This window comes from Stenella coeruleoalba, assembly GCF_951394435.1.
Source record: "Stenella coeruleoalba genome assembly, chromosome: 12".
In the NCBI taxonomy this organism is placed as follows: domain Eukaryota; kingdom Metazoa; phylum Chordata; class Mammalia; order Artiodactyla; family Delphinidae; genus Stenella; species Stenella coeruleoalba.
The window spans coordinates 81020952-81047082 of record NC_137158.1 but is presented as its reverse complement, the minus strand read 5'-3'; the positions used below and the strand labels follow the sequence as shown (position 1 = coordinate 81047082).

The window sequence follows — 26131 nt, the reverse complement described above, 5'->3', positions numbered from 1 at the left end:
TTTACGTTTCCACTTCAAACTAAAAAAGACAAAATATATGAAACTGTCTTCAAATCATTAGACGTCAGGCAATAAAGGACCTGGCCTCTGCCTAGAGAGACTTTCCAGGCCATGGATCAGGGACGGGGAACCCATGCAGAGACCACTGGTCTCTGTGAATTAAGAAGACAGAGCTGGGAGTCTGGGGCAGAGTACTGAGAAGCAGAAAGCTACACAGAGACCTCCGGAGATGAGTGGGGGGCGGGACGGGACCCCGGGCCTTAGGTGAGTACTGATCAGCGTACGCACGTGAGGGAGCTGCCATATGAAAGGTTAAGTATCAACCCCTTAGTAGGATGGTTCTCACCAGCCAGAACGGAAAACCTCATGATTCATAAGGGTGACAGCAGGTACAGCACTGAAAAGGCTTTTGCTTCAACAGAGAGGCAAAAATATCCCTAGACTGAGCATTGCTCTGGTCCCACTCTAAAAAGCTTAAACTGAAAGAATTAAACTGTTTCCAAGTAACTTTCTTTTAAAGAAAAACAAAACAAAACAAAACACTAGTCTGCAACTGCTGACCACAAAGATAATAGGTCTGGTTTTGTTATATTTTGTTACTTTGTTGTTACTTTGCTTCTTATATGACATCCTTGGGCCACCAGGATGAGTAAGAATCAAACTCTTACTTCTGACAATAGGCATCAATGAAAATGCAGTAAGACCTGGGCAAGGGCCTGTTTGGAAACGACAGTTAGATCGACTTGATTCACTGGTTTCCCAGTATGTTCTGCTGGCTTCAGGCGAAATAAGTGCTTCTGATTTCCCAGTTCTTCAAGACATGGTCTAAGAAGAACTTTCACTGCACATATCATGAGACAACACTGGGAGAGGCTGGGGGCAGATGGAGAGATGGGCAACAGATGCCTTTATTTCTCTCTGTGCCCACTTGAACTAGTTCAGACTCCAAGGGTGATCTAGGTCTGAGAATTAATGAGAAAGATGACTTATATTTCATCAAGGTTGCTTTCTGTTTGGCGTTCTACCAAACCAGCCAACAAGAGTACAAAGAATACATAAAGGTTCAAAAGATACTGATGAGTAGGTAGAGCTCCCGCTGCCCACCTGGTTCCTGATAGAGGATGCCCAAAGTTCAATACAGGTCAACACGGACCATTCGGTTTGACAAGTCTACCAGGTAGAAGAGTTGCTAATCACGGGCTCACTACCTTGCGTATTATCACCTCAGGGGAAAGGCTCTGGAAGCCTCATTCGAGGGCCCACCTTATTACCACACAAGGAAATCCTCAGCCACATACATCTACACCCTATCGGTTATGTTGCTACGGCCGATTACACTGCCATTCCCTAATATACACGCTTGGAAGGAAAGAAGGAGGGAAGGAACTTCCAGAGTAAGACTTTGGCCAGGGATAAACAACAAAAATGAATGGCAAGTTACTGGTTTTGTGAAAGCTGAGGTTATGATGTTTTTGTTTGTTTTCTGAACCTTATCTGCATGACTGAGGCATAACTGTCTTTATCTGACATTTCTCATTCATGAAATGTTTAATAACCATGTGCCAATTGTGTTAGGAAGTGGGACTAGAAAGCAAATAATGGGATTCCTCTATAAGCCGAGAACATTTCAATCAGTTTCTGACAAAGGTTTCTCGTTCTCAAAAAGGCCCACAGAAGGTATACAGTTGTCTTATGTGAAAAACCTAATTATTTCAGCTCAAAATACAGACAGAATTTGTAAAATTTCCTATTTTGTTATTTATAGATCTTTTGCTAAAAGCACATCATCTAATTCTACAGATGAACCTCTACTGATTTCAAAAAACCCCTTATAGAAATATAAAACTTGTACATTCTTTAAAAAATAAGGCTAGATCATAACAACAGATTAAATCAATTTGTAGCCAGTCACATCAATACTACTGACTGGAAATTACTTCCCAAAAAGCTTAAATGACTTAACAAATCCTTTATTAATTCACATTCTGAACCCACAGACAATTCCAGGTATTTATTTTTTTAATAGAGAAAACTAAAAGAATAAGATTTGCCTTAAAAAATGGAAAATATTTGTACTAGCTTCGGAATTTACTTATTTTTTTAGCACAAAGTTTTAAAATAGGTAGCTTTATGTGCCAAACAGGGTAATGCTATAAGTAGCAGAAGACAATTTGATAGATCTGTCTAATAAAGGTCCACGTGAAATGGGCTTTTATAGACATTCCTCTGATGATGGGTTGGGCGTATAACAATGCTGACTGGCCCTTCACCAGGGCAGTTATAAGGTAAAAACAAAACAAACCCTTTGCTTTTGTCATTTGTTTCCTGTTAGATAAAATCAAATAGCAACAAAACATCCTAAAAAATAAATTTCGCCAGTGTGTATTTTTGAATGGGTCCCAGATGCACAAAGCAATCTTATGTAAGGCAAGGGTCTGGGATCAGGAAAGCATGGAAGGTTAACATCACCAGCCTAATTCAGTTTTGAAGAAAAATGTCAATAAATCCTGTATACAGATGTGCACAACCCTCCTTACAATGCCCTGTAACTGAGTAAAAGGGACTCCTGTGTGGCTGGGAGACAGGGTGGGGAAATGGAGAGAACCTTTGCAACAGGGGTTTTGTAAAGAGAAAGTCTCAGTAAGCAATTATGAGAAGTCCACAGCACTACAGACCTTATTTGAGATAATGAAATAATAAGCCTTTGTGAAGGTTTCTTTTGCTGATTTATTTTTAAATGGACTACAAAATGGCCTAAAAATGGACTTTTTTTTTGAGAAATGCAAAAGCAAAATGTAGTTCCAACATAAAATTACTATTTCCTTCCTCATTCCTTAATAAATAAAAGTTCCTTCATAACAAATACCATCACACTGAAAATCTCTAATAATCAAAAAGATGTTATGTCCCTAAATACCCACTTAACTTTGATCATTTGTTTAATATCCAAACTGTTAAAAATAATTAAACCCCTACTAAGTACCACGTATTGTTCTAAACACTTCAGAACTTTTTTCCATTTACTCTTTCCAACAATTCTTTGAGGTCTTACAGATGAGGAAACTGAGGCACACAGAAGCTAAGAAGCTCACCGTGAGTCACACAGCAAGTATGAGATCTGGGAATAAAATCTAGGCAAGGTCTGGGATTAAAACCAAGCGTTTTCCTGCCCTTACACATCTAAAGGATGCAGGACACTCCTATCAATAACTATGGCTTGCAAAGGCACTCAGGGTTTTAAAGTGGAATGAAAAAGAGAGCATAGAAAAAAAGCAACCTTTCAGAGAAACAGAAATGGGAAAGTCAGGAAGAGAAACTAGATTTGTGGGGAAATAATGAGTGATTCTGTTCATGCAGAGTCTGAGATACAGAGGAGACAGGCGGATAGCGATGCTGAACAAGAAGCTGGAGACTGAGCAAACTGCAGAGAAAATTCAACATTGGAGAGATATTTCTAAGGGAATCTTCTGCACGGTTAGAGAGGGTAGAAGAAGGAGACAGGTTGGAACAAAAAAGGGTAAGTGGATTGAGATTGTTCCATGGAGAGGGAAAAGGTGAAAAAAGAAGGAAATATTTCTTAAATGTCTTCCGTGAGTCTGACACCACTTTATACCAGTGGCCTGGTCCTCCGATAGTTCAGGAAGCAGCCACAACTCTTACGAAGTGGAGCCAGACTGTCAACCCAGCTCTAACACCAAACATTACACCAGGCTTCCCACCGCACCAACCCACGTGGAGAGGGGGAAGGATGGGATGAGAAACCGTGAAACAGAAGAACAGAGATATAGCCAAGGGCAACTGGGATACAGTGTGATAAAGAAAGCAACAAGAATTTTAACAAAAGGAGAAGCAGTTTATTCCAAGTATGTACACCTTTCTAGTTTAAAAAGCATAGAAAAATAAATCCCTCAAGTCAAAAACCTTCAGATAAAACATCTAGGTTTATACAACTTTCAATTAATGTTTAAGCCCCATTGTTCTTTTAAAGGTACAAACAAAAACTTCCCATTAATTTCTCAAAAGTAAGTTCTGCAAAGAGGCAGTAATCTAAGAGTCTTAAAAAATCTACACTGAGAACCTTTTTATAATCAATGATATAATTTAAACACTAATAGCTGGGAGAAAACCCAAATGAGGACGGCTATTAACACGTTTGGTAATAATGTCTGAGATTCACTTCCACCAGCGGGTTAATTCATTCTGGCGGCACAGCTACTAACAGGAAATGCTCCTGAAACTGCAAAATATCAGATAAATGACTAATAATGAAACCAGTAATAACCACTAAAAACCATTCTTCTTTTCTAAAGGTACTGCAATAGCTGTCCTCATCCAACTTAAAATCTGTAATAGAAAAAGAAAACAAGAACCTGACTCATTTCTTGGATATCCTTCAATAATTTTTCTACACAATTTGCATCTGTGGTGTGTATATATTTAAACACAATAAAGATAACATTACACATAGTGATATGCCTTTTTAAAAGCCCATTCATCCATATCTGTATATCTGAAGCTACCCTCATTCTTCTAAAAGCAGCCCTGCTTCCCATGGTGTGGCTGTCCTGTAGTCTATCTGACCAGCCCCTACTGATGAGGCACACATTCTAGGCTTTGTTGTTACAAGAGTGCTGCAGGAAACCTCTTCTGCTGCCCAGATGGCTGTGTTCTGAGAGTAGAGCTGTAAGATCAACTCAGAGTGCTGGGTCAAAGAGCAGATGCACCTCAAATATTAATATATATTATCAACCTGGCCTCCAAAACGCTTCATCGATTTATCCTTTACCAGCTTCATACCAGAATGCCTATTTGAACACGCCTTTCTTCACACTAGGAGTGAAAACATTTTAATTCTCTGCTCATTTGATAGAAGAATTTCAAAATGAGCAGTTTCCTATGTTTATTGGCTCTTCGTATTTCTTTTCCAATGAAAAGTCTGTTCATATCCTTTGCCCTTTTCTTCTGAGTTGTTTACCTTTTTCCTACAGATTTACAAGAGTTCTTTGTATATTAACAGAATTAGCTGACATCTCTGGCATGTCAGAAATTTTTTTTCTAGTTGAACATTACTTTTTAAAAAAATTTTTATTTATTTATCTTTGGCCGTGTTGGGTCTTCGTTGCTGCACACGGGCTTTCTCTAGTTGCGGCGAGCGGGGGCTACTCTTCGTTGCGGTGTACGGGCTTCTCATTGCGGTGGCTTCTCGTTGCAGAGCACAGGCTATAGGCGTGTGGGCTTCAGTAGTTGTGGCACGCGGGCTCAGTAGTTGTGGCTCGCGGGCTCTAGAGTGCAGGCTCAGTAGTTGTGGCGCACGGGCTTAGTTGCTCCGCGGCATGTGGGATCTTCCTGGACCAGGGCCCGAACCCGTGTCCCCTGCACTGGCAGGAGGATTCTTAACCACTGCGCCACCAGGGAAGCCCCTTGCTTTTTGACTTAAATATATCAATTCTTTCCTTAATGGCTGCAAGAAATTGTGCTATGCTTAGAAAGACCTTCTATATTCCAAAGTTAATGAAAAAAAATGTTACCTATATTTTTTCCAAGTACTTAAAAAAATAAAACAGCTCTATCATTTTTCAAATTAAATTGTTCCAACACATTTAAAGAATAATGCATTATACTCCTTTGACATTTACAGTTCTCGTCTCTACCTCAGCCAAGTGGCTGGACTGTGTTTTACAGGTAAAGGGTTCCCGTACATACTAGAGAGGAAAGAAAGAGATCATAACGGGGGTTGGGATGATGCACCAACATTATCTACCTCTACACCAGTCACTGCACTTACCTCTGTGACTGCTCAGTAAGAAGCTAGAACCAGAAGGTAGCCCAAGCAACCTGAAATTAGGAGTTTTAAGAAAAACAAAAGGAAGTGCTATTTTACATATTAAGTTATAAATAAATGTATGAACTAATTACTGTGAAATGCAGTATAGCTTAAAAATACAAAGTCAGTGAAGACTCAGACAAATTAAAAAATAACAGGCTCAAAATAAGTTATTCAAGAACATCTGCAGACGGATGTTACCTTTTAGAGAGATCTCTCTAAAAAGATACGGTTTAAAAGATACAACAGTCAGAAAGCTGGATAACCAGTAGCTGAATGTGAGGCTTTAACCTGCCTGTGCAGGAAGAAGGCCAAACTGAAAACAAGTGGTGCTGACGAGACTCAAGGGATACTGACTAGAGAGTGTGCACAACGTACAGAGCTGAAGGGGGGCCCTGCCTGCCTGACGGCAGAGAGGAGAGGCCTGGCTCCTCTGACACACTTATCTCCAAATAAAACTGTCCTCTGGGAACTAACACAACGCCAGACTAACTAGAAAGGCCCAAGAGGCGTATCCCTGGAACAAAAATAGTATTTTCTTACTGACATTCAGAAAATGAAATAACGGGCACACCTGACAGCCACATTTTTAAAAGCTGCCAATTAATAATGGTATTTATAGAACGTACCACAGTTTTGGCCCATTTAAGTTGTTCTCACATCCCGGATAACTGAGAGCATAGACGGCTGCTGAAAGTATTTTTATTCAAATGTTTTAATTAATTCATTATGGTCATGCTTTCTGTATTTTGTTACTCCTTGTTTTGCTTCATTTTTTTCTTTGCTTTCAAAGGATCTGATTAGATTTATTGTCAGATTGGATTAGTAAAACCTAACCTCAAAAAAAAGTCAGTTATATTTTCTTCAAGATAACCTGGAAGAAAAAAATTACACTTACGCTGATCAGTTTATATTGTTACATTTAAATACTGAGGAGTCTTCTTCGTAACATAAAATTTGAGCCTGATTTTGAATTTGTGTTTATGAGCTAAAGTACTTCAGTCTACCTTGAGATATTTGAAACAGGTCCCCGAATTAAAATAAGATGAATATTCCCATCTTTTGATTCCTTCACTTATTCTATGATCATCTCATTATAATTCCATTGAAATGTCATTTTTACTTAATGCAAACCCTTTCACTGATGTTTTTGTAAAACTCAGTGACTCTCAGCTGGGTTGACTTTGCCCATTTGGCAACAACTGGAGACAATTTTGGTGACTGGAACCGGGGTTGGGGCAGCGGTGGGGGGAGGCAAGGAGAGCGGTGAGTGCAGGCCGGAGACGCAGCTAGTCATCACAGGGAGGGAGCATCAGGCCCCAAACGTTAACAGCTCCCAGGCTAAGAATCCCTGGTAAAACGCCAAGTGAGGGTTAGCTACTATTTCTTCACCCTTTATCATAATGGGGGTTGGGATGATGCAGCCACATTATCTACCTCTACCCCAGTCACTGACCAATATCCTTACGTATTACAGATTAACAAAATATGGGAGAATGCTCAACTCTGGTGATAACCTCGCCTCTGAATTTTAAATATCCGAGCCAGACAATGTGTAATTTAGGATGTCCACAAAAGCTATTTAAAAATGTATAAAATCTGCAGTTAACATATGGTAACAGTACTTTGAAAAACTCTCTTAAAAGGTTAAGATATAAATATGCTGTAAGCAAATAATCACAAGTGATATGATTATTAGGCTTTACCTAATTTAAAGCCTTTTATGTAGTTAAAAATGTCAAGAAGTAACATCTCCTAAAGGCCATTCATTTCTAAAGATGTAGGAGGCAGTAACACTTCCATATCCATCTTCTCAATTTTCTTACAGACACTGGCTCTGGATAATCATTGAGCAATAACCGAACCAGGCAGAGTCACCTGAACTGGTCAAATTCCTTAAAACTACTGTGAACTTGCAGCATAGTTTTCTCAAATTATCCCATTCTTCTAAGTTTTCTAGAAGCAGCACCATAACGGTACCAACTGCTGGATCTACAGCCACTTGTACATGCACTGCATCTGCAAGAGGGGGCTCGAGCTGAGAGTGCAAGTAACGTGCCAAGGTCACAGAAATCAGGTCCTGTTCCAGCCAGACCTTTGACCCTGACCGCTGCGCCTCAGCAGAGGACCCTTTTCCTTCCTCGCCCTCAAGTGAGAGGATATTCGCAATCTATGGGGTCTGTATTCATACCATGCCAGACTTTTACAAGCAACTCTCAATGAACACCCCCGCCTTCTAGTTAATCATCAACTCTAAAAACAGTCTTTGTTAAAACCCAGCAAGAAATGCCACACAAATAACACGTCAACAGCTACTCTGTTTACGCTTTCAAGGAACGACAATAGCTACAATGCAGCACAAGCTTTCACAAACGTGCTTTGCGCTCAGTAAAGCCAGTCGCATCCAGCAGGATGACGGGGTAAGAGTTACCTGGTTGTTACAGGCAGCTGATGAGCTGGCTTGAGCTGTACTTGCTGAGAGGGAATCGAGGAAGGCTTGGTCGGCCACTGAATTTCCACAAGAAAACTGATCTTTTCCATCACTGGGCAAAATCTGAACATGAGAAAGAACCACAGTTATCTTCACAGATGAGAGTTATTTCAGAGTTAGAGCCCCTGAGGGCAAGCAAGAACTGTCAACTAATATGGAAAAGGGATTTCTATTCTTAAAGGGTTAGCAAGCCCAAGAAGATGTCATAATTCCTTTCTGTCAGTATGCAGAATTCTAGAAATGCAACTTATGCCAGTATCAACTTAAATTCTCCCATTTTCCTCATTCTTGTTAATTTTTAGGATCCTGAATGCACAGTGCACAGAGGTCAAACACGACATAAACATGAGACACGTGGACTGGGTTCAGGGGCCTGGGAACCCTCTGAAACTGTCTGGAAAAGGTGGGGTGTCTGAGATTTCATCAGATTCTCCGGAGTGTTCAAAACTCCCCCAGCCAACTCTCAGTCAGGAGCAACAGACAGCCTTCCCATTCTGCAGGCAGTGCCCAGCACACATCCTCCCAGGGCACTATTTCTCTCTACTAGAGGGGAGCTCAAGGCAACTTTGTTCTTCATCTCACTCCAACTTTACTCACAGGGCACCAGACAGCCTTAGTTTCTTTCTATCACCCAGGATGAGAGGCAAGCTCACCATGTACCCAGGACTCAGCTCAGTGACCTCTGGACAACCAGCAGGGGGTGCCAGGAGGCTGACTCAGAGAGGGTTTGTCAGCTGAGTGGGTGTGTCCCAGGCAGGGAGGGCTCATTCAGGGGCTGTGCACTATCCTTGGCATCTATCACAACAGAGCTTAAACCAGGCAATAGCTCACAGCAGCCCATCCAAGACCCTTCGTCCTTGGGAGTGGGAGAAGGAACTGAGAGAGATGTCCTAAATTAGCACAGGGAGAGGAAAGCTACTTCAAACAGTCTGCTACTTAAACTTTGTGAATCAATTCTACAGTAAACAGTATTGTAGGCAGCAGCTGCTACACAATATTAGCAAAGGGAAAAATAGAGACTTTTATTCAGAATAATTAAAAGTCGCTATCCTTGGAAGGAACTTAATCTAAATATCTGAAGTCACTCTTTGGAGCCTAAGTCTATAGGTAATATTTCTTCTTGGTTCTACTTCAATGTATTTTCTACATTTTATATAATCAGCATGTATTACTCTTACAATGGAATTTTTTCATTATCTTCCAGTCCTGTCCTTTAAGTTGATAATTCATAAAAAGATATATGACAACGACCAGATTTAATTAATAAATGACAGTAAGCTCTTACCTCAACGTAGTCTGTGGGAACAAGCCCTCGTTCTCCTTTGCTGTTTCTTCCTTCCAGCCATCCTCCACCAACATCCTCAAAAAGGTTAAAAAAAAAAAAAAAGATTATAGTTGGAATTTCCTGCAGTTTCTTTTTTTTTTTTTTGGGCCTCTCACTGTTGCGGCCTCTCCCATTGCGAGCGCAGGCTCTGGACGCGCAGGCTCAGCGGCCATGGCTCACGGGCCCAGCCGCTCCGCGGCACGTGGGATCTTCCCGGACCGGGGCACGAACCCATGTCTCCTGCATCGGCAGGTGGACTCTCAACCACTGTGCCACCAGGGAAGCCCTCCTGCAGATATTTTGCTCTGGGAATTGTTATACATAAAAAAGTAGGGACTTCCCTGGTGGCGCAGTGGTTAGGAATCCGCCTGCCAATGTAGGGGACATGGGTTCGAGCCCTGGCCCGGGGGGATCCCACATGCCGCGGAGCAACTAGGCCCATGCGCCACAGCTACTGAGCCTGCGCCATAGAGCCCACGTGCCACAACTACTGAAGCCCATGCGACTGGAGTCCGTGCTCCAAAACAAGAGAGGCCAGCACAATGAGAAGCCTGCACACCCCAGTGAGGAGTGGCCCCCGCTCGCTGCAACTAGAGGGGGCCCACATGCAGCAACAAAGACCCAACGCAGCCAAAAATAAATAAATTTATTTTTTTACAAAAAGTAATTAATATTAACCTTTTCATTCCTGCAGAGCTAACGTTGTTCAAATTTTTAAATTCTTAAGCCTTCTCTTTACATCAGAAAATGATATAATCTAAAAAGAAAACTCAAACTTGAACAACCGATCAAAAATTGAAAAACAGTCTATTAATAGAATGCCATCATTTTGTAGTTCCTTTCTATGTACTGGTCTGTGGTAGATCACAAAAATGGTTTGCAGCTCTGACTGTCGAGAGGTAGAAAGCAAAGGGGTAGAGGTAGAATGCACACCCCTACTTCTAGAATCTGGGCTGTCCTTTGTGACCTCTTTGGCCAACAGAATGAGGTGGAGATAATACGGGGTGAGTTCAGAGCTGGCGTCTAGAAGCTTTGTACACTTCAGCTCGCTCTTCTTTCCCAAAGAGCTACTATGAGGATAAATTTGAGTTGCCAGATGATGACAGAGACAAGGCCCAATCTCCCCGTTGCCAGCTAACCCCCAGCAGGAGAAATGCCAAACAGATGAGGCCATGTTGGAGTACTCTGCCCCCGCCCTGCACTGGGTGACTGCAGACCCACGGGCGAGCCCAGGTGAGGAGAACCACCCGCTGACTTGTGGATTCCCGAGCAACAGCCATCGATTATCTGTTTAAGCCGCTAAGCTCTGGGATTGCCTGTTGTTTAGGAAAACTAACTGGTCCATACTCCCTTAGCTCTCCTGGATAAGTAATATTAATAAACTAAATATCAGTAATAACATACTCTATAACAGGATTCCCAGTTTTCAACGTTACTTCAGCAAAGTCCTACTTTTTCCTCTTAAAATAGTAAGGGTTATCTTAAATTCATGAATCATACCCTAATTAGTTAATACCTACCTGAATCTAGATGACATATTCTTTTTAAAAGTCATTTTAAGCCACAACTTTGTCCATTTCTTGACCACAACAGCAACTTAAATACTATTTTACCAAGAAATGAAGCATGCTTCTTCATTTAAAAAAAAAAATCAATAGTAGATAAAAGAATCTTTAATCTCTTCTATGATTAAAAATAGAACCTATTTACTTATATATACCTGGCATATTATATAAAACTACATATACTTTTTATAACCAGTAATTTTTTTTTAATCTAAAACATACAAAATAGGTCTAAAAAAATACTATCGACATTAAGAAACCGCCATCCTCTTGGTCATTCCTTGTCCTCCTCCCTTGGTCTCTGTGCTGCCACAGTCCCCACTCCCTCCCACCTGGTGGAACAGGTGCATCTCCTCCTTCCTCTTCCAGAGTCTCCTTGGCCTTCCTGGTACCTTTCTTGACATGCTTGCTCAAAGATGTCCAGGGAGCCAGCCTATCTCCAGCCCTCAGCTCTAGCTCTGCAATTCTATTTCTAAACTGATGCAAAGCTATAGGACAGGGTTGATTATTTATTAGTCTTTAAACTCAACATTTAAAAAATAAGCTCTTCTTCCTGACTTACGTACTTTAATAAATTCATTTGCACCATTCTCTTGGGTGTGAAGGCCAAAAACCTCAGGGGGATCCCCGACTATTTCTCACCAATAGTATCTAATGAGGCACCAAGTCCTCCTGGTCTGACTCTCCAGAGCCTCCTGCATCCATCTTCTTTCTACTCCTATCGCTACTACCCAAGGTCATGATCCTAGGCTCCAGCCACACCAATTCATTCAATACACCTCCGCTAGATTAACTTCCTTGAAGTGCAGGTCTCATCATGTCACCTCCCTACAACAATATCAACAATAAAACCAAGCAAAACCCTTAAGTGAATCCACTGCTTCCCAAATGAAATCCAAGGCTGTAGCCTGGCTTCAGGTCCTGTCTGGTTTGGCTCTAAGAGCCTGTTTTCTCAGCCCATCTCCCACTGGCGTATATATACCTATATTCCTGGGACGCTTGTTTACTTGCAGTGACCCCTGCAGAGAAGAAAAAGCAGGGCTTACAGGCCAGTGGATGTGGTTTTGAATCCCGTTTTGCCACTTACAAGCAGAAGGGTCTTGGTCGAGTTACTTAACCTCTCTAAGGCTCATTACCCTCATTTGTAAAAAGAGATTAAAAATACCTACCTCACACAGTTCACAGAGAAAATACATCAAAAAATATATGCATAGTACTTAGCCAAACACTTGGCTCACAGGCCATGAATAAATGGTAGCTGAGGCTGCTAACCAACACTGGTCACTTTCTGATCCCTATACCTGTGTCCAGCTGGGATCTGTCCCGGATGTCGCTCCAGTTCTGCCTGATGGAGCCCCATCCAGCTTTTTTTAGGGGGTCTTAATTGTTCTCAGTGTTTATGTAATAGATTATTACTTCAATATCAATACTTCACAAGCAACAGGAAAGAAATTCATGTGGGTCTGAATGATCAACCTGTTAAAAAAATAAAATCTTAAAAATAAGTCCTTAAGGGACCGATTTAAACCTAACAGTTCTCTTACCGGATTTGTAATTGTGATGATTTCTCCTTCATTAACTGTCAGTTCATTATTTCCAGGTTCAGCAGCAAAATCATACATAACCCGAGCCTATTGGAAGTAGAGAAGAAAAGAGGAAGTTACAAATGTAAACGTAACAGTCAAAAAAGAACCACCTATACCGTTCACCTTGTAAGTGTGCTGGTGTGAACAACACATCATGACCGTGACTGCAGTTGTTTTGCAAGAAAGGAAGACATGGTACCAAAATGATTCATCAGCCCTATCTGTGAGGAAGAATGAAACCAATGGTGAGAGCCCTGCTCTGCTCTGGAAACAGGGAAGGTTTCTGGTAGCTGCCCACACTGCATTTAGACATCGGCCCCCAAAGTACTGAAAATAAACCCATTTCATCAAGGGGAAAAGAGCATGGCCTTTCTTTTAGGAGGTAAGAAGTAGAAATACAGATACTGTTCATTCTGGGAACACGCAATCTCAGGGCCTGAGGGATCTCCACGGACACATAAATATGTACCCACATCAGATTCATCATCTTCAGATTAATCCCTTGCTATGAAAACTCTCACTGTTCTTTATCTAGGATAAATTTTGAGAGTGCAGCATCCCTGGCCAGCTAAACGCAGAAATGTAAGATGTGGGCAGCAAGATACACCCATACTCTTCTACCAGAATACTTCCTACTATACGACGACTTACCTAGGGCTCTGGTATAGTGGTCGGGTAACCTGAGCAGCTGTGATTTTCACACTTCTCCTTGCAATGGAATCTGAATTTCATAGAAAACAGACTAAAGGGAAGCTGTTCTGGTTGATGTGAGGTGGGGTTGCCCTTTCAGGGTCTTCCTGAAGCGGATCCTTGAGGCACCAACCCAGAGATGTGGGTTCCTTGGAATAACTGCCAGGCACGTATTCCAAGAGAGACAACCACTGTTGTAAAAATACAAATACTTTACATATACTTTTATGATATATAATAAATATATTACATATATTTAATCCATTTCAAATTCTAAATAACTGTCTTTCATGGACTATCTTATAGAAGCAAGTCCACCTTATAAATTGGAGGCCACATGAACCTAGCTAACATGGTTTGTTTTAAAAGTAATTGTCCTATGAGGCAAAATGAAGTCTGCCTACAGGGCTAGACAAACTAGTCTAATGGAACTGCATTCCTTTAACAAGTATTTGCTGCACACCAACCATATGGCAAGAACTGTGCTGGCCCTTTTGCTGGCCAGGGCTCTTTCTCCACACCTGCTTAATGAGTCTGAAATCCTTATAACAGGAATCAAGGATTCACCTCCTGTGATAAAAGATTAGGGGGAAAAAAATCCCCAATACTAATTTATTTTGAAATACATCAAAAATAATAAGATGAACTGATGGAGGAATATGTGATAAAGCAGGTACAGTAAGTAAAATGTTATTTATAGAATCTACAAGATAGTGGATTTACAGTGCCCAATGGAAAATGAGTTCAACTTTTCTACATGCTTGAAATTTTTCATAATAAAATGTTGGAAGGAAACAAATGGTAGTGTACAGTCTGTCAGTCAAGAAATAGCATCAGGGATTCCGTGGTGGCGCAGTGGTTGAGAGTCCGCCTGCTGATGCAGGGGACACGGGTTCGTGCCCCGGTCTGGGAAGATCCCACATGCCGCGGAGCGGCTGGGCCCGTGAGCCATGGCTGCTGAGCCTGCGCGTCCGGAGCCTGTGCTCCGCAACGGGAGAGGCCACAACAGTGAGAGGCCCGCGTACCGCAAAAAAACAAAAAAAGAAAGAAATAGCATTAGATCCTTTACTGCTATAGGCTGGGAGGCTGGGAAGGGGGACTGAAAGCCAGGCTCAGGGACAGTGAGAATTCTGGAAGCATTCCAGTTTTCCTTAGGTCACTACAAAGGACAACGACACCAAGCCGAGGTATGTTCATCACACAGCTGCAAAAGTAGCTAAGAGTTCTGCTTGCCACGTTGGGGACTATTTTTTTAAAACATGCCACACCCACCTCAATCCCTCATGCAATGAGGGCAGATAGGAGATAAACGCCTGAGGAGGGAGACAGGGGTCCCCAGGCCAGGACTCACCCCCCAGGACAGCGAGCTTCCCGGGGAGGGGCGGGGCCTGGCAAGCTGAGGAGAGCCAGATGAGGAACCTGCTTTTTGTTCCTGTTCCTTAAGAATCCTGGTTAACAACTTTTTTGATCGGGTTAAACCCAACTAACCCGCAGATAGAGAAAACTAAAGCCTCTTTTTACTAAAGTTACAACTTGGTGAAACAGAATGTGAAACAAGCCAAAAATTAAAAAATGGAAACTCCCTTACACATTTAAGTATTACTGAACATTTACCCGTGGAAAATGTCTATAAACACTATAGGTTTATTTAACACGTTGGTTTAGGACTTTTTTTTTTAACCTAGAGATGCTTCTTAAGAATTATAACTGAGACTAACCTTGGAGAACAAAAAGATTTAAGGGCTTCCCTGGCGGCGCAGTGGTTGACAGTCCGCCTGCCGATGCAGGGGACACGGGTTTGTGTCCCGGTCTGGGAAGATCCCACATGCCCCGGAGGGGCTGGGCCCGTGAGCCATGGCCGCTGAGCCTGCGCGTCCGGAGCCTGTGCTCCGCAACGGGAGAGGCCACAGCAGTGAGAGGCCCGCGTACGGGGGGGGGGAAAGCACGTCCCCAAATGAGCGTGAATGTCAACAGGAAGGAAAAAAAAAGGCCATTCAGCCTATAAGAGTAACTCTTCTTACAAAGTTTAGGCCAGACTGGAAACCTCCGGCACCCTCCTATTATCCACTCCTTCTCTCTCCTGTCCCTCCTTGGCTTCCAGGTTTCCTCACCTTCCTGCCTTCACCGCCACTACAGGACCCACACAGATAAAGATGCTGACCTCGACCTCAACTGCCAATCTGCCCAACTATTTTCTGATGTGGTCTTTGAAAGAAAAGGTCATTTTTCTACACCGCCTTTTCCAATGTTAGCTGTACATTAAAAAATGACTCCAAGTATATTCAAGAGCTAAATTTCCACACAGTAGATAACTTCATACCGTATACTGAATACATACCGTCAACCACAATTAATCTCTTCAAACAGCGATTTCAAAAAAGTATTACAGAGGAAGCGAATGGCTGGTAGATAGCAATCCTATATATAAGTTATTTTATCTAGATATAGTAAGATAAACAGTGGATTCACAGCTTTAATCTAAGTGTTCCAGGCGCTAAGCGTTCCAGAATTCTAAGTATGCCACACACACCTGTCTGATGTGTGCAGAACCCATCATCCTGAACATACCTCATTCTTTCGGACCCATGCTTTAAACATCTGTTACTTTGCTCCACATCCCTTCTTTTTGGAAACTTCCTGCCTGGCTCCAAATGACTGGTGAGCATATAAGCCAAACAGGGAAAATCAGAATGCGACAGGGATGCTGGGAGAGTGGGTCTTTTTCTCTGAAAATGTTGCCGGCGGCTACAAGTCTGAAGAATGAAGTGGGGGGGAATGCAGAATGGAATGAGGAAGAGAAGCAGTATCCTGATGAGAGCACCTGAAGGACAAGCCCAAAGCCATTTCTCCCCTTGTGGACGGTTCACTCACAGTAACGAGTGCATCTCCTTTTGTGCTTATGAGTTCAGACTGTCAGTTGCAATCTAGAGAGTTCAAGTTGATACAAACCAATAATCCCAAACCAAAGAATTTTTTAAGAAAACATCCTAAATAAAAAAACACTGTACATAAGTTCATTGCTGTATTTCCTATTTTGCAGAATAAAACCTAAAATGTACAATAATAGAGAATTAAACAGTTCCAAATAGCAAAAAAACTGGCAGCAAAAAAATTTCATATGGGGGTTAGAAGACAAGCTCCCATTCTTACACATCTGCTTCTTTCACATAAATCACAATTAAATCTTGGGAAAAAGCAGTAAACCTTCAGCGATGCAGCTCTCCCATCTTTAAAGCAGAGACACTCAATCAAAAAATGAGTAAAATATGTAAACCTTCAGAAATTCGGGGACTGAAGGATCCCTTATTAATCTGACACCCTTGAGAACTGAAGTTTTGCATGTAGGTGATATTTCTATAAAATTAATTTATCTTTTTAAATGGCAAGCTTGTTTTACTTAAAGATACTCTTGACACTTTATATAAAATTTACATATTTAATGACTTCCTATACCTTGTCTCTACCTAATCCACAAGATCATCAGAAGAAACAGAACTCACTCTAACAGACCCTGAGAGCATTATTATACCACTGATATATGTAGATGTATTTGTCTTTTTTATAAGTGGTTAAGGCGTAAATGCTCTTCAGTTTCTATCAATCTGTGATTTCAACAGCCGTTGCTAAATCCTGGCCTGTGCTTGTTCCCTTGTTATTTTGAATCAAATAAAGAATCTTAAATTATCCCCGTAAAATTTCATCTTGTTAGATTCAGCCCATTGCTCCAACCTATTAAGAGTTTTCTGAATTCCTAAACCACCATCCAACTATCCCTTATCCTTTTCTGCTGAGACATTAGAAAGCCTGATAAGCATGCTTTCCATAGTTTTACCTGTGCCATCAGTAAACTGTTAAAATATGGCACGGCTGAGGTCCAAGACAGCCGCACATGATAAAAAAACTCTTTCCAAGGAGACATGGATCAATTAATTATGTTTTGGGCATGTTGCTCTTAAAATTTCCAAGTAAGGAAATAAACTTGGTTTGTTTCCTTAAATGTTTACAAGCAATGTGCTTGATAAACTATTCAGGATTAGAGTGAAGATGATTGAGTTCTACAAAGGTTTTATTTTAACAGTTGTTCTAGTAAAAGATCTTTTCCCAGTAGAAGAATTTTCTAAAAAAGAACTGGTAGCACCCATCGAGAATGGCTGAAAATTAATTTTCTTATGTAAAAATTTCAAGAATAAACTACCAGTAAAATCGATATGTTCTTTTAAAAATGTTTTTCCTAAAATGGGTTTGTATCTGTCATCCTGAAATATGATGCACTTAGAGGAATGTTCTAACTGGTCAACCAGACAAGTAGCTTGAGAAACTTCCAAGGCAAACAGAAATGTAAACAGAAATTCATTGAGTGTAGGAATATATTTCCAAGAAACATTTAGAATAATCTTAAATCTGTGTGTAACAAAGGGCAATTATACAATCGCAAGGGGGAAGAAATCCTGAATACTTACAATAAACCAATCAAATTGTACCATCCACTTCCATGTTACTCCTCCCAGCCTCTATTCCACTCATGCACCACGATTCTGGGAATACTTGGACCAAGGGAATCCTCCGAACTGAGGCCATGTTGTAATCGAGCAGCTGGAGGTTGGGATGATTTTAAGAAACTTTCTACCCAAACTCACCCAGATCAAAGCTTCTTTATGTGTTTTATAGAAGAATAATCAGAAGAAAGCATTAGTTATTTGATGTGGTGGCATCAAACTGGCCATATCACACATACCATCACTTTCACCAAAAATCACTAAATATATAAAACATGAACTACAGAAGAATCTTTGCAATTCCTATCGCAAAGTTTTAATCTTAAAAAGCATCTAGAACTCAAGAAAAAGCTCAGCAACCCATCAGAAAAAATGGGCAGAGGAATACACAGCTCATAGAAAAATATAAATGGCCCTTACACCATTTATGTGTGAAAAAAATGCTCAATTCCACACATAAAGGAAGACAAATTAATTTGGTAGATGCAGCCACAGTTCCCTCCACTGGGGACTGTACCATTTAAACCTCTGCCAGCAATATATATGAATGTAATGGTTCTCCGCAGTCTCACAAACAGAATCAATTACCCAACTTTTGCATTTCTGCTCATCTTATAAGTGAGAAATTCTACTTCAACAGAGTTTTCAAGATACATTTACCCTTAGATCCAGAAGTCGCATTTTGCGAATCCATTCTCTAGCTGCACCTGTGCACGTGTGTACAAGGTTATTATTTAGTGCAATATGCAAAAGCAAGGATGATCCTGAAGGACAGTTAATAAATGAAATAAATGAAAAAGGAATAATAGAATTAGAACATTGTTTTTCAATCCTTAATAATTTAATGCATCTAAGCACAGTGCATCCAAAAGACAACCAGACACTACTTGCCTTCTGATGGAATACAATGCCAGTCACATACTTGAAAAAAGAATTCGAATCTTATTGACCCTCTAGATCCTAGTACCAATTTACAAGACATACAAAGGAATATATTACACTCTGCAATGAGGATGCAGTAAGAAAATCCAGACGTAGGAAATCACAGAACCCATTTTCTCTAACAAACAAATCTCAAAGACAAAAACAAGCCCAGGTATGGGGGCAAAGAGGAAGGGAAGTGAGGGAACTTATAAATTGAGAGGCTTAGACAATTGATTATGACTGCTATATATACCTCATTTGGATTCTTATTTTTTTAAATCTATTTCTCTTCATCGTACTCGTTTTTTCATTTTTTAAAATTGCAATACAGTTGATTTACAATGTTTCAGGTGTACAGCAAAGTGATTCAGTTATATAGAGAGATTCTTTTTCATATTATTTTCCATTATAGGTTATTACAAGATATTAAATATAGTTCCTTATGTTATACAGTGGGTCCTGTTGTTTATTTTATATGCGGTGTTGTGTATCTGTTGATCCTAAATTCCTAGTTTGTCCCTCCCCACCTTATTTGGATTCTAAGTCCAACAAAATGCAAAAAAGATGATAATATTTGAGACAATTGAAAATTTGAACACTTAAGGGCTCTGAGATATTTTAAAGTAGTCAATTTTCAAGTATCAAAATAGTATTGTGGTTATATTTTTAAAGGACTTCCCATCTTTAGAGATACCCATTAAAATATTTACAGATGGAGTGATAAAGTATCTGGCATTTCTTCAAACGTAATGCAAGAGCAAAGGAAGCTGATGGGGTCTAGACAAAACCAGGTGAGTCAACAGTTGCCAAAGCTGGGGGATGGGTACAGAGGCTTCATTATACTATCCTACTTTTGAGTATGTTTGACTTTCTCCATAATAAAAAGGATTTTAAGGAAACTATAAAAAGAACCAAAGGAAATCTTAAGTGAGTTTTTAAAATAATCTTGCAGTGGAGGAGGACTTTAAGTACAGAACAAAATCCTGAAGTCCTTAAAAGAGAGAGATGGAGAAACTCCTCTTCTCCCAAAATAACACATACCTGCCTTGCCCGGCAAGAGCCATTGTGAACAAGATAAAAAACAAATGACAAACCAGGAAAAATATTTACAGTTTTTATCACAGACTAAAGGTTGGTTCTCCTACTCTATGAAGGGTAACTACAAATCAGTGAGAAATAAAAGGCTCTTAAAAATGTAAAACCTCTCTTATAAAACAAATATTTCCCATCTATCAATTGGCAAAAAACCAAAACTCTGATCTCAACACTGCGTGGGTGAGGGTGCAGGTGCAGGGAAACAGGAATTCTTACGTAGTGCTGATGGCAGTGAGAGGCAGCCTGGTAACGCCTATCAAAATCACAAACATGCAAACTCTCTTCCTCAGAGACTCTACCTCCAGGAATTCCTCCTCTAGAAACACCCATTTGCAAAAGGTTATTCACTGCAGCACTGTTTACAAGAGCAAAGGACCAGGCCCAGCCTGAAAGGTAGGGACTGGTTAGTCAAGTAGGGCACCTCCATGGAATGGAATACCATGTACTCCAACAAAAAAGAAGGGTTTGCTTATTTTTCACATGTGGAATCATCTCTAATGTACATATATTAAGTGAGAAAATAAAGCAAGGTATAACCATTGTGTTAAAAAAAAAAAAGGAAGAAAATGTACCTGCTTGTGTATGTATAGGATATCTCTGTAAGGATATAGAAGAAATTGATCACACTGCCTCTGAGAAGACAGCCGGCTGAGGGAAGGGAGGAACAGGAGAGGAATTTTCAGTGTTATCCTTTTCATATCAATACCTTTTTAAGTGTGTGTGTTTTCTTAACATGAACTTATTGTTTAGTCAAAAAATAATTAAAAGCACTGCCTTGTATCTTTACCCAGGAAGCTCATAATCTTGTTGAAAATACCACACTCTATTTGAGAATGTTTCCCCAGTTACAACAGAACACAAAATGCTCCAGAGTTTAACTCAAAAAAAGGCAATTCGAGGGCTCCCCTGGTGGCGCAGTGGTTGAGAGTCCGCCTGCCAATGCAGGGGACACGGGTTCGTGCCCCGGTCTGGGAGGATCCCACATGCCGTGGAGCGGCTGGGCCCGTGAGCCATGGCCGCTGGGCCTGCGCATCCGGAGCCTGTGCTCCGCAATGGGAGAGGCCACAACAGTGAGAGGCCCGCGTACCGCAAAAAAAAAAAAAAAAAAAAAAAGGCAATCCGAATCTGTATTAAAATCTACACATTTCTGGAGTTCTCATTCTGAGTACTGTTATTTCACTATATATAGATACACACTCACACCCACTCACAGGCACTTTAACAACAATAAAAAAATATAATGAAGTTAAAAAAGGAAAAGTCAGAAAATATTCCTCTTCTCCCCAAAGAGCACAAGTGCTAATAGATTTGAAAGTATCCTTCAAAATGTTCTGCATTTGACATGTGCATTTGCGCGCACACACACACACACACACACACACACACACAACCCATCAGAACCACAGTACACGTAAGCCTCTATAGTACACGTAAGCCTCTATATTTCACGTTCACCTCTACATTTCATGTTTTATTCAATCTTAGGATTCTTCATATCAGCACATCTACCTTGTTCTTTTTTTTTGTTTTAATTTATTCTTTGGCTGCATTGGGTCTTCGTTGCTGCGCGTGGGCTTTCTCTAGTTGCGGCAAGCGGGGGCTACTCTTTGTTGCAGTGCACAGGCTTCTCATTGTGATGACTTGTTGCGGAGCACGGGCTCTAGGCGCATGGGCTTCAGCAGTTGTGGCACGAGGGCTCAGCAGTTGTGGCTCACGGGCTCTAGAGTGCAGGCTCAGTACTTGTGGCACGCGGGCTTAGCTGCTCCACGGCATGTGGGATCTTCCCGAACTAGGGATCGAACCCGTGTCCCCTGCACTGGCAGGTGGATTCTTAACCACTGCGCCACCAAGGAAGCCCCTACCTTGTTCTTTATCACAGCTGCAAGGTTACCAATCTACTACTCAACCTCCAGGGCAAAGCACAGGAAAACCTACTTAGCTGTGGTTAAGAAAATAACCTCACCCCCACTCCAAATTAAAATAGCTTTTCCTGTTTTTCCTGATTTCCTGATTATAAAATGACATGTGCATTGTAGAAAAAAAGGTAAAAGTTTAACAGCAAACAGTACCTCAAATCCCAAACCTCAGAGACAACAGGTAGGAAACATAAACATTCCCAGGAACTGTGTCTGTCCCTGCCACCACTGCCGCCCAGCACTGTGTGTTGACAATGTTTTTCATTTCTCCCCCAAAAGGGGGATGAAATGTAATTATTGGCAACACAGCGATTATGAGCTGGCTCTGGAGCCAGACCACGCAGGTTCAACTCCCCACTGTACCGTTTTACCAGCCTTGTAAACTTGGCTCAATTTCTTCAAGTCTCTGTCTCAGATTCCTCAAGAATATGATGAGGCCAACAGCATGTGCCTTGTGACACAAAGGGCTCAATTAATGTTAGCTATCATGACCTTTGGCTTTTTTGAACATTATATATACATTCTGCATGTGCTAAAAATTGTTGCCTGTGTCTTCTTTCCAGCCCACCATGGATTCTAGAACTGGCCTGAAAGCTCAAAGGAAAGAGCTGAGTGTCAGGTTACTTTTTCCCACAAAAGGTGGTTCTGGAGTCTGTTATTGCACCAGATTATATGAGAACCAGACCCACCTGAGGGGGGTCAACCAGAAACAGCACCCCCCCCCCATGTGTAATTTGTGTATGAAGGTAGGGGTGATCCAGCAATGCTGACGGTGGTCTACGAGGAATCCCTCAACCCCGAGCATTTGAAAAAATATTAGAATAATGAAATTCAATCAGGAGACCAATTTTAAAATAAAGTGGCAAAAATCAATAGTTTCTCTCTAAATAATAACTTGATTTTAAAAAACATATATATAAATATATAAATAATTGGGGGTTATTCCCAAGAGCAACCACAATAAAAAAATACAAAGCAGAAGCGATAACCAAAAGCATGAAGAACCTTAGTAAAGAAAATCTTATCAATAAATCACACCGTGTTCCTGAGAACAAAGGTAAAACACCATAAAGATGTCTGTCTATAAATATAATGCTGTTTCATCTAAAATCCCAAGGGGATTTTTTTTCTGAGAAATTGTGAATGAACTTGTCCCAAATGTATTCTGCTCACTTAAAAAAGGGTACCTGAAACATACCATGACTTGAAAAACAAAGTATGACAAAACTTCATTTTCTGCACTTTAAGGCCACAAACAAAAATCAATAGCCGGAGACCGTATGTTAAAGATTTTAAACTTTTTTTTTTTTTTTTTTTTTGCGGTACGCGGGCCTCTCACTGTTGTGGCCTCTCCCATTGCGGAGCACAGGCTCCGGACGCGCAGGCTCAGTGGCCATGGCTCACGGGCCCAGCCGCTCCGCGACATGTGGGATCTTCCCGGACCGGGGCACGAACCCGTGTCCCCTGCATCGGCAGGCAGACTCTCAACCACTGCGCCACCAGGGAAGCCCAGATTTTTAACATTTTCATCCAACTCTTTAATACAAACTCAGCATAGTTTCCAAAATGGCACAAAGTACCTTACTTATTTTCCTCATTAGGTTGAAAGACTAAACTGTCCCATAAAACAAATTCCTGCTTTAGCTATTAGTCTCCTTTCTCTTATGCTAGTGATCACCAGCAAGTACTACTTAGCCCTTTACTACACTGATTACTTTGTACTGAATATTCCAACAATCCCATTTAGAAAAAAATACACTATCTCATAAAAGTTAAGAGAAATAAGTCCCCACAAAGGAATCTATCAAAATATTCTATTATACTCAGTGCTTCAAATGCCTTACGTGGACTGCAATTTCCCCTAAATCCATATTTTTCAAACAATACCGAGTCTCAGAAAGCTCGCTTGTGTGCCGGGGAAAGCACAGGAAGGGGATCCACGCTACAGTGCAGTCTTTACTGCTATCTGGAGACCCTGTGGATAAACTGTGAAACACTGAACATATGCAAAATGGCAAAAAAATAAACTTGTGCCCTAGACCTTCATCATTTTCCTTGTGTAACCTGAATCAACCGAGGGCCTTTTAGGATAAAACTATTAAAAGGAGGGGTTAAAAAGGCTATAGTACAGACCAACTAAAATCAAAAGAGAAGAGAAAAACTAGAACATAAAATGAATAAGTGATATATCAAAATCTAGTAGTGAAAGCAACTAATCACGAGAACTCCCTGGCGGTCCAGTGGTTAGGACTCCATGCTTTCACTGCCAAGGGCCCAGGCTCAAGCCCTGGTCAGGGAGCTAAGATCCCACAAGCCTCACAGCACAGCCAAAACAACAAAGAAAACAACTAATTAAAATCAAAGAGCAAAAGCCACAATGGGGTAACTGGTATTAGACTTGCTCGGTTACCTCATACAGACAAAAACCTCTAGGAAACTGGGAAAAATACACAAAATAACAGGTTCCAGATACTGGGCAAAAGGGCCGCACGGGAGAGGGAATGCTGAGAGAAGGGAAGCATGAGATGAGCCCCATGAAGGCTCCAGCTTTCTGCTTGGTGGCCCTCTCTGACACACATGCTGGGAGAAGCAGGGGACTCCAAGCAGAAAGCATAGGTCCTGCTAAGTGGAAGAGACAGAGACCAGAATTCCAGGAGGCTAAGGCAGCTGAAACCTGAGGACAAACTACCAGAAAGGAGCTACTCAGAGAAAAAGCTCTAGACACCTGCACAAAGGTCTCCTTGAGTCTGCTGATAGATACTGAACTGCACACAGTTGGACAAACTGCTTTAAGGCTAAGCAAAGAACAACTCCAGGGGAGCCGCAGGCTGAAAAAATTCTCAGAGGTCAGGCAGAACTGCAAGACACTAGAGCTCTGACTGGCCAGAGTGGGGAAATTCCACTGAATACACCCAAAGCACTCAAGGCAGAGACCCCATTCAGGCTGGGGTAGGGCGAAATGTACCTCAGGGTAAGGCTACTCGGGACCCATCCTAACAAAACTTAAACGTAAGCCTTGAAAGAATCGAACTGATTCCAAGGTAACTTAATTGCCTACCAAAACACACTTTAACACCCTTTAAAGGGAGACAGCAAAATCCAGACACTCAGCAACATGCCAACACAATGTCTAGTATCAACAAGAAATTAATAGACAAGCCAATAAAGAGAAAAATGTAACGCAGGACAAAAACATCAGTCAATAGAAACAAACCAAGAAATGACAGACGTTAAGAAAATCAGCAGACACTTCAGAATAACTATGATAAATATATTCAGGGACTTAAAGGAACACATGATCATAATAAGGAGAAAAATGCATGTTATAAAAAAGAACCAAATGGAATGACCAGAACTGTAAACTACAGTTTCTCAAATGAAAGAATTTTACTGGATGGGCTTAAAAGATGATTAGATACTCCATAAGAAATGATCAGTGAACTTGAACAGCAGTTGAAACTATTAGCAGAAAGAAAAGAGGATAAAAACCTGGGCAGTGGCCTGTGAGACAACAGAAAGCCGTCTAACATACATGCAACTGCGATGCCAGAGGGGTGGGGAGGCAGAACAGAAGGAAGAAGTACGATGGCAGAACGTTTTCAGTTTCATGAGAACACAACCCACAGACCCAAGAAGCTGAATAAATCCCACAAAACCCAACAAAAAACTACGCAAGGAGATCTAATGAAATTGCAGAACATCAGCGATAAAGAGAAGTATCTTAAAAACAGCCAAAGGTGGGGGCGGGAGCTGGCTACATGAACAAAGAATGACTGCAGACTTCTCATCAGAAACAATACAGACGAAATCCACCTTTAAAGTGGTGAAAAACAGCAAAGATATCAACCTAGAATTCTACATCCATCAAAAACATCCTTCAAAACTAAAGGTGACAGAAAGACATTTTCAGACAAACAGAAGCTGAGAGAATCTGTCACCAGCAAACGGACACTACCAGAAATGTTAAAGGAAGCTCTTTAACTAGAAGGAAAATTATACTAGATAAAAACCTGAATCTACACGAAAGAAAGAAGAGCATCAGAAATGAAAGTACGTGGGCCATATAAAAAAAAATGCTTGTTGTTTAATTTCCCTAAAAGATAACTGACTTTAAAAGGATAACTGACTTTTGAAACAAGAATAACAACAGTGTATTGTGGGGTTTATAATACTGAGAAATAAAATGCACAACAAAAAAACAGCACAAAGGACAGGAAAGA

The 26131-nt window shown here is 41.0% G+C and overlaps 1 protein-coding gene across 1 annotated transcript in view; it reads right to left on the bottom strand.

The window, feature by feature from the left end:
- Positions 1 to 26131, bottom strand: part of SNX9 (sorting nexin 9) — a 92641-nt gene that overhangs the window by 40648 nt on the left and 25862 nt on the right. The window contains 3 exon segments of the mRNA XM_079939135.1: positions 8256 to 8378; positions 9601 to 9675; positions 12749 to 12835. Of these exon segments, the coding sequence (XP_079795261.1) occupies positions 8256 to 8378; positions 9601 to 9675; positions 12749 to 12835 (285 nt within the window).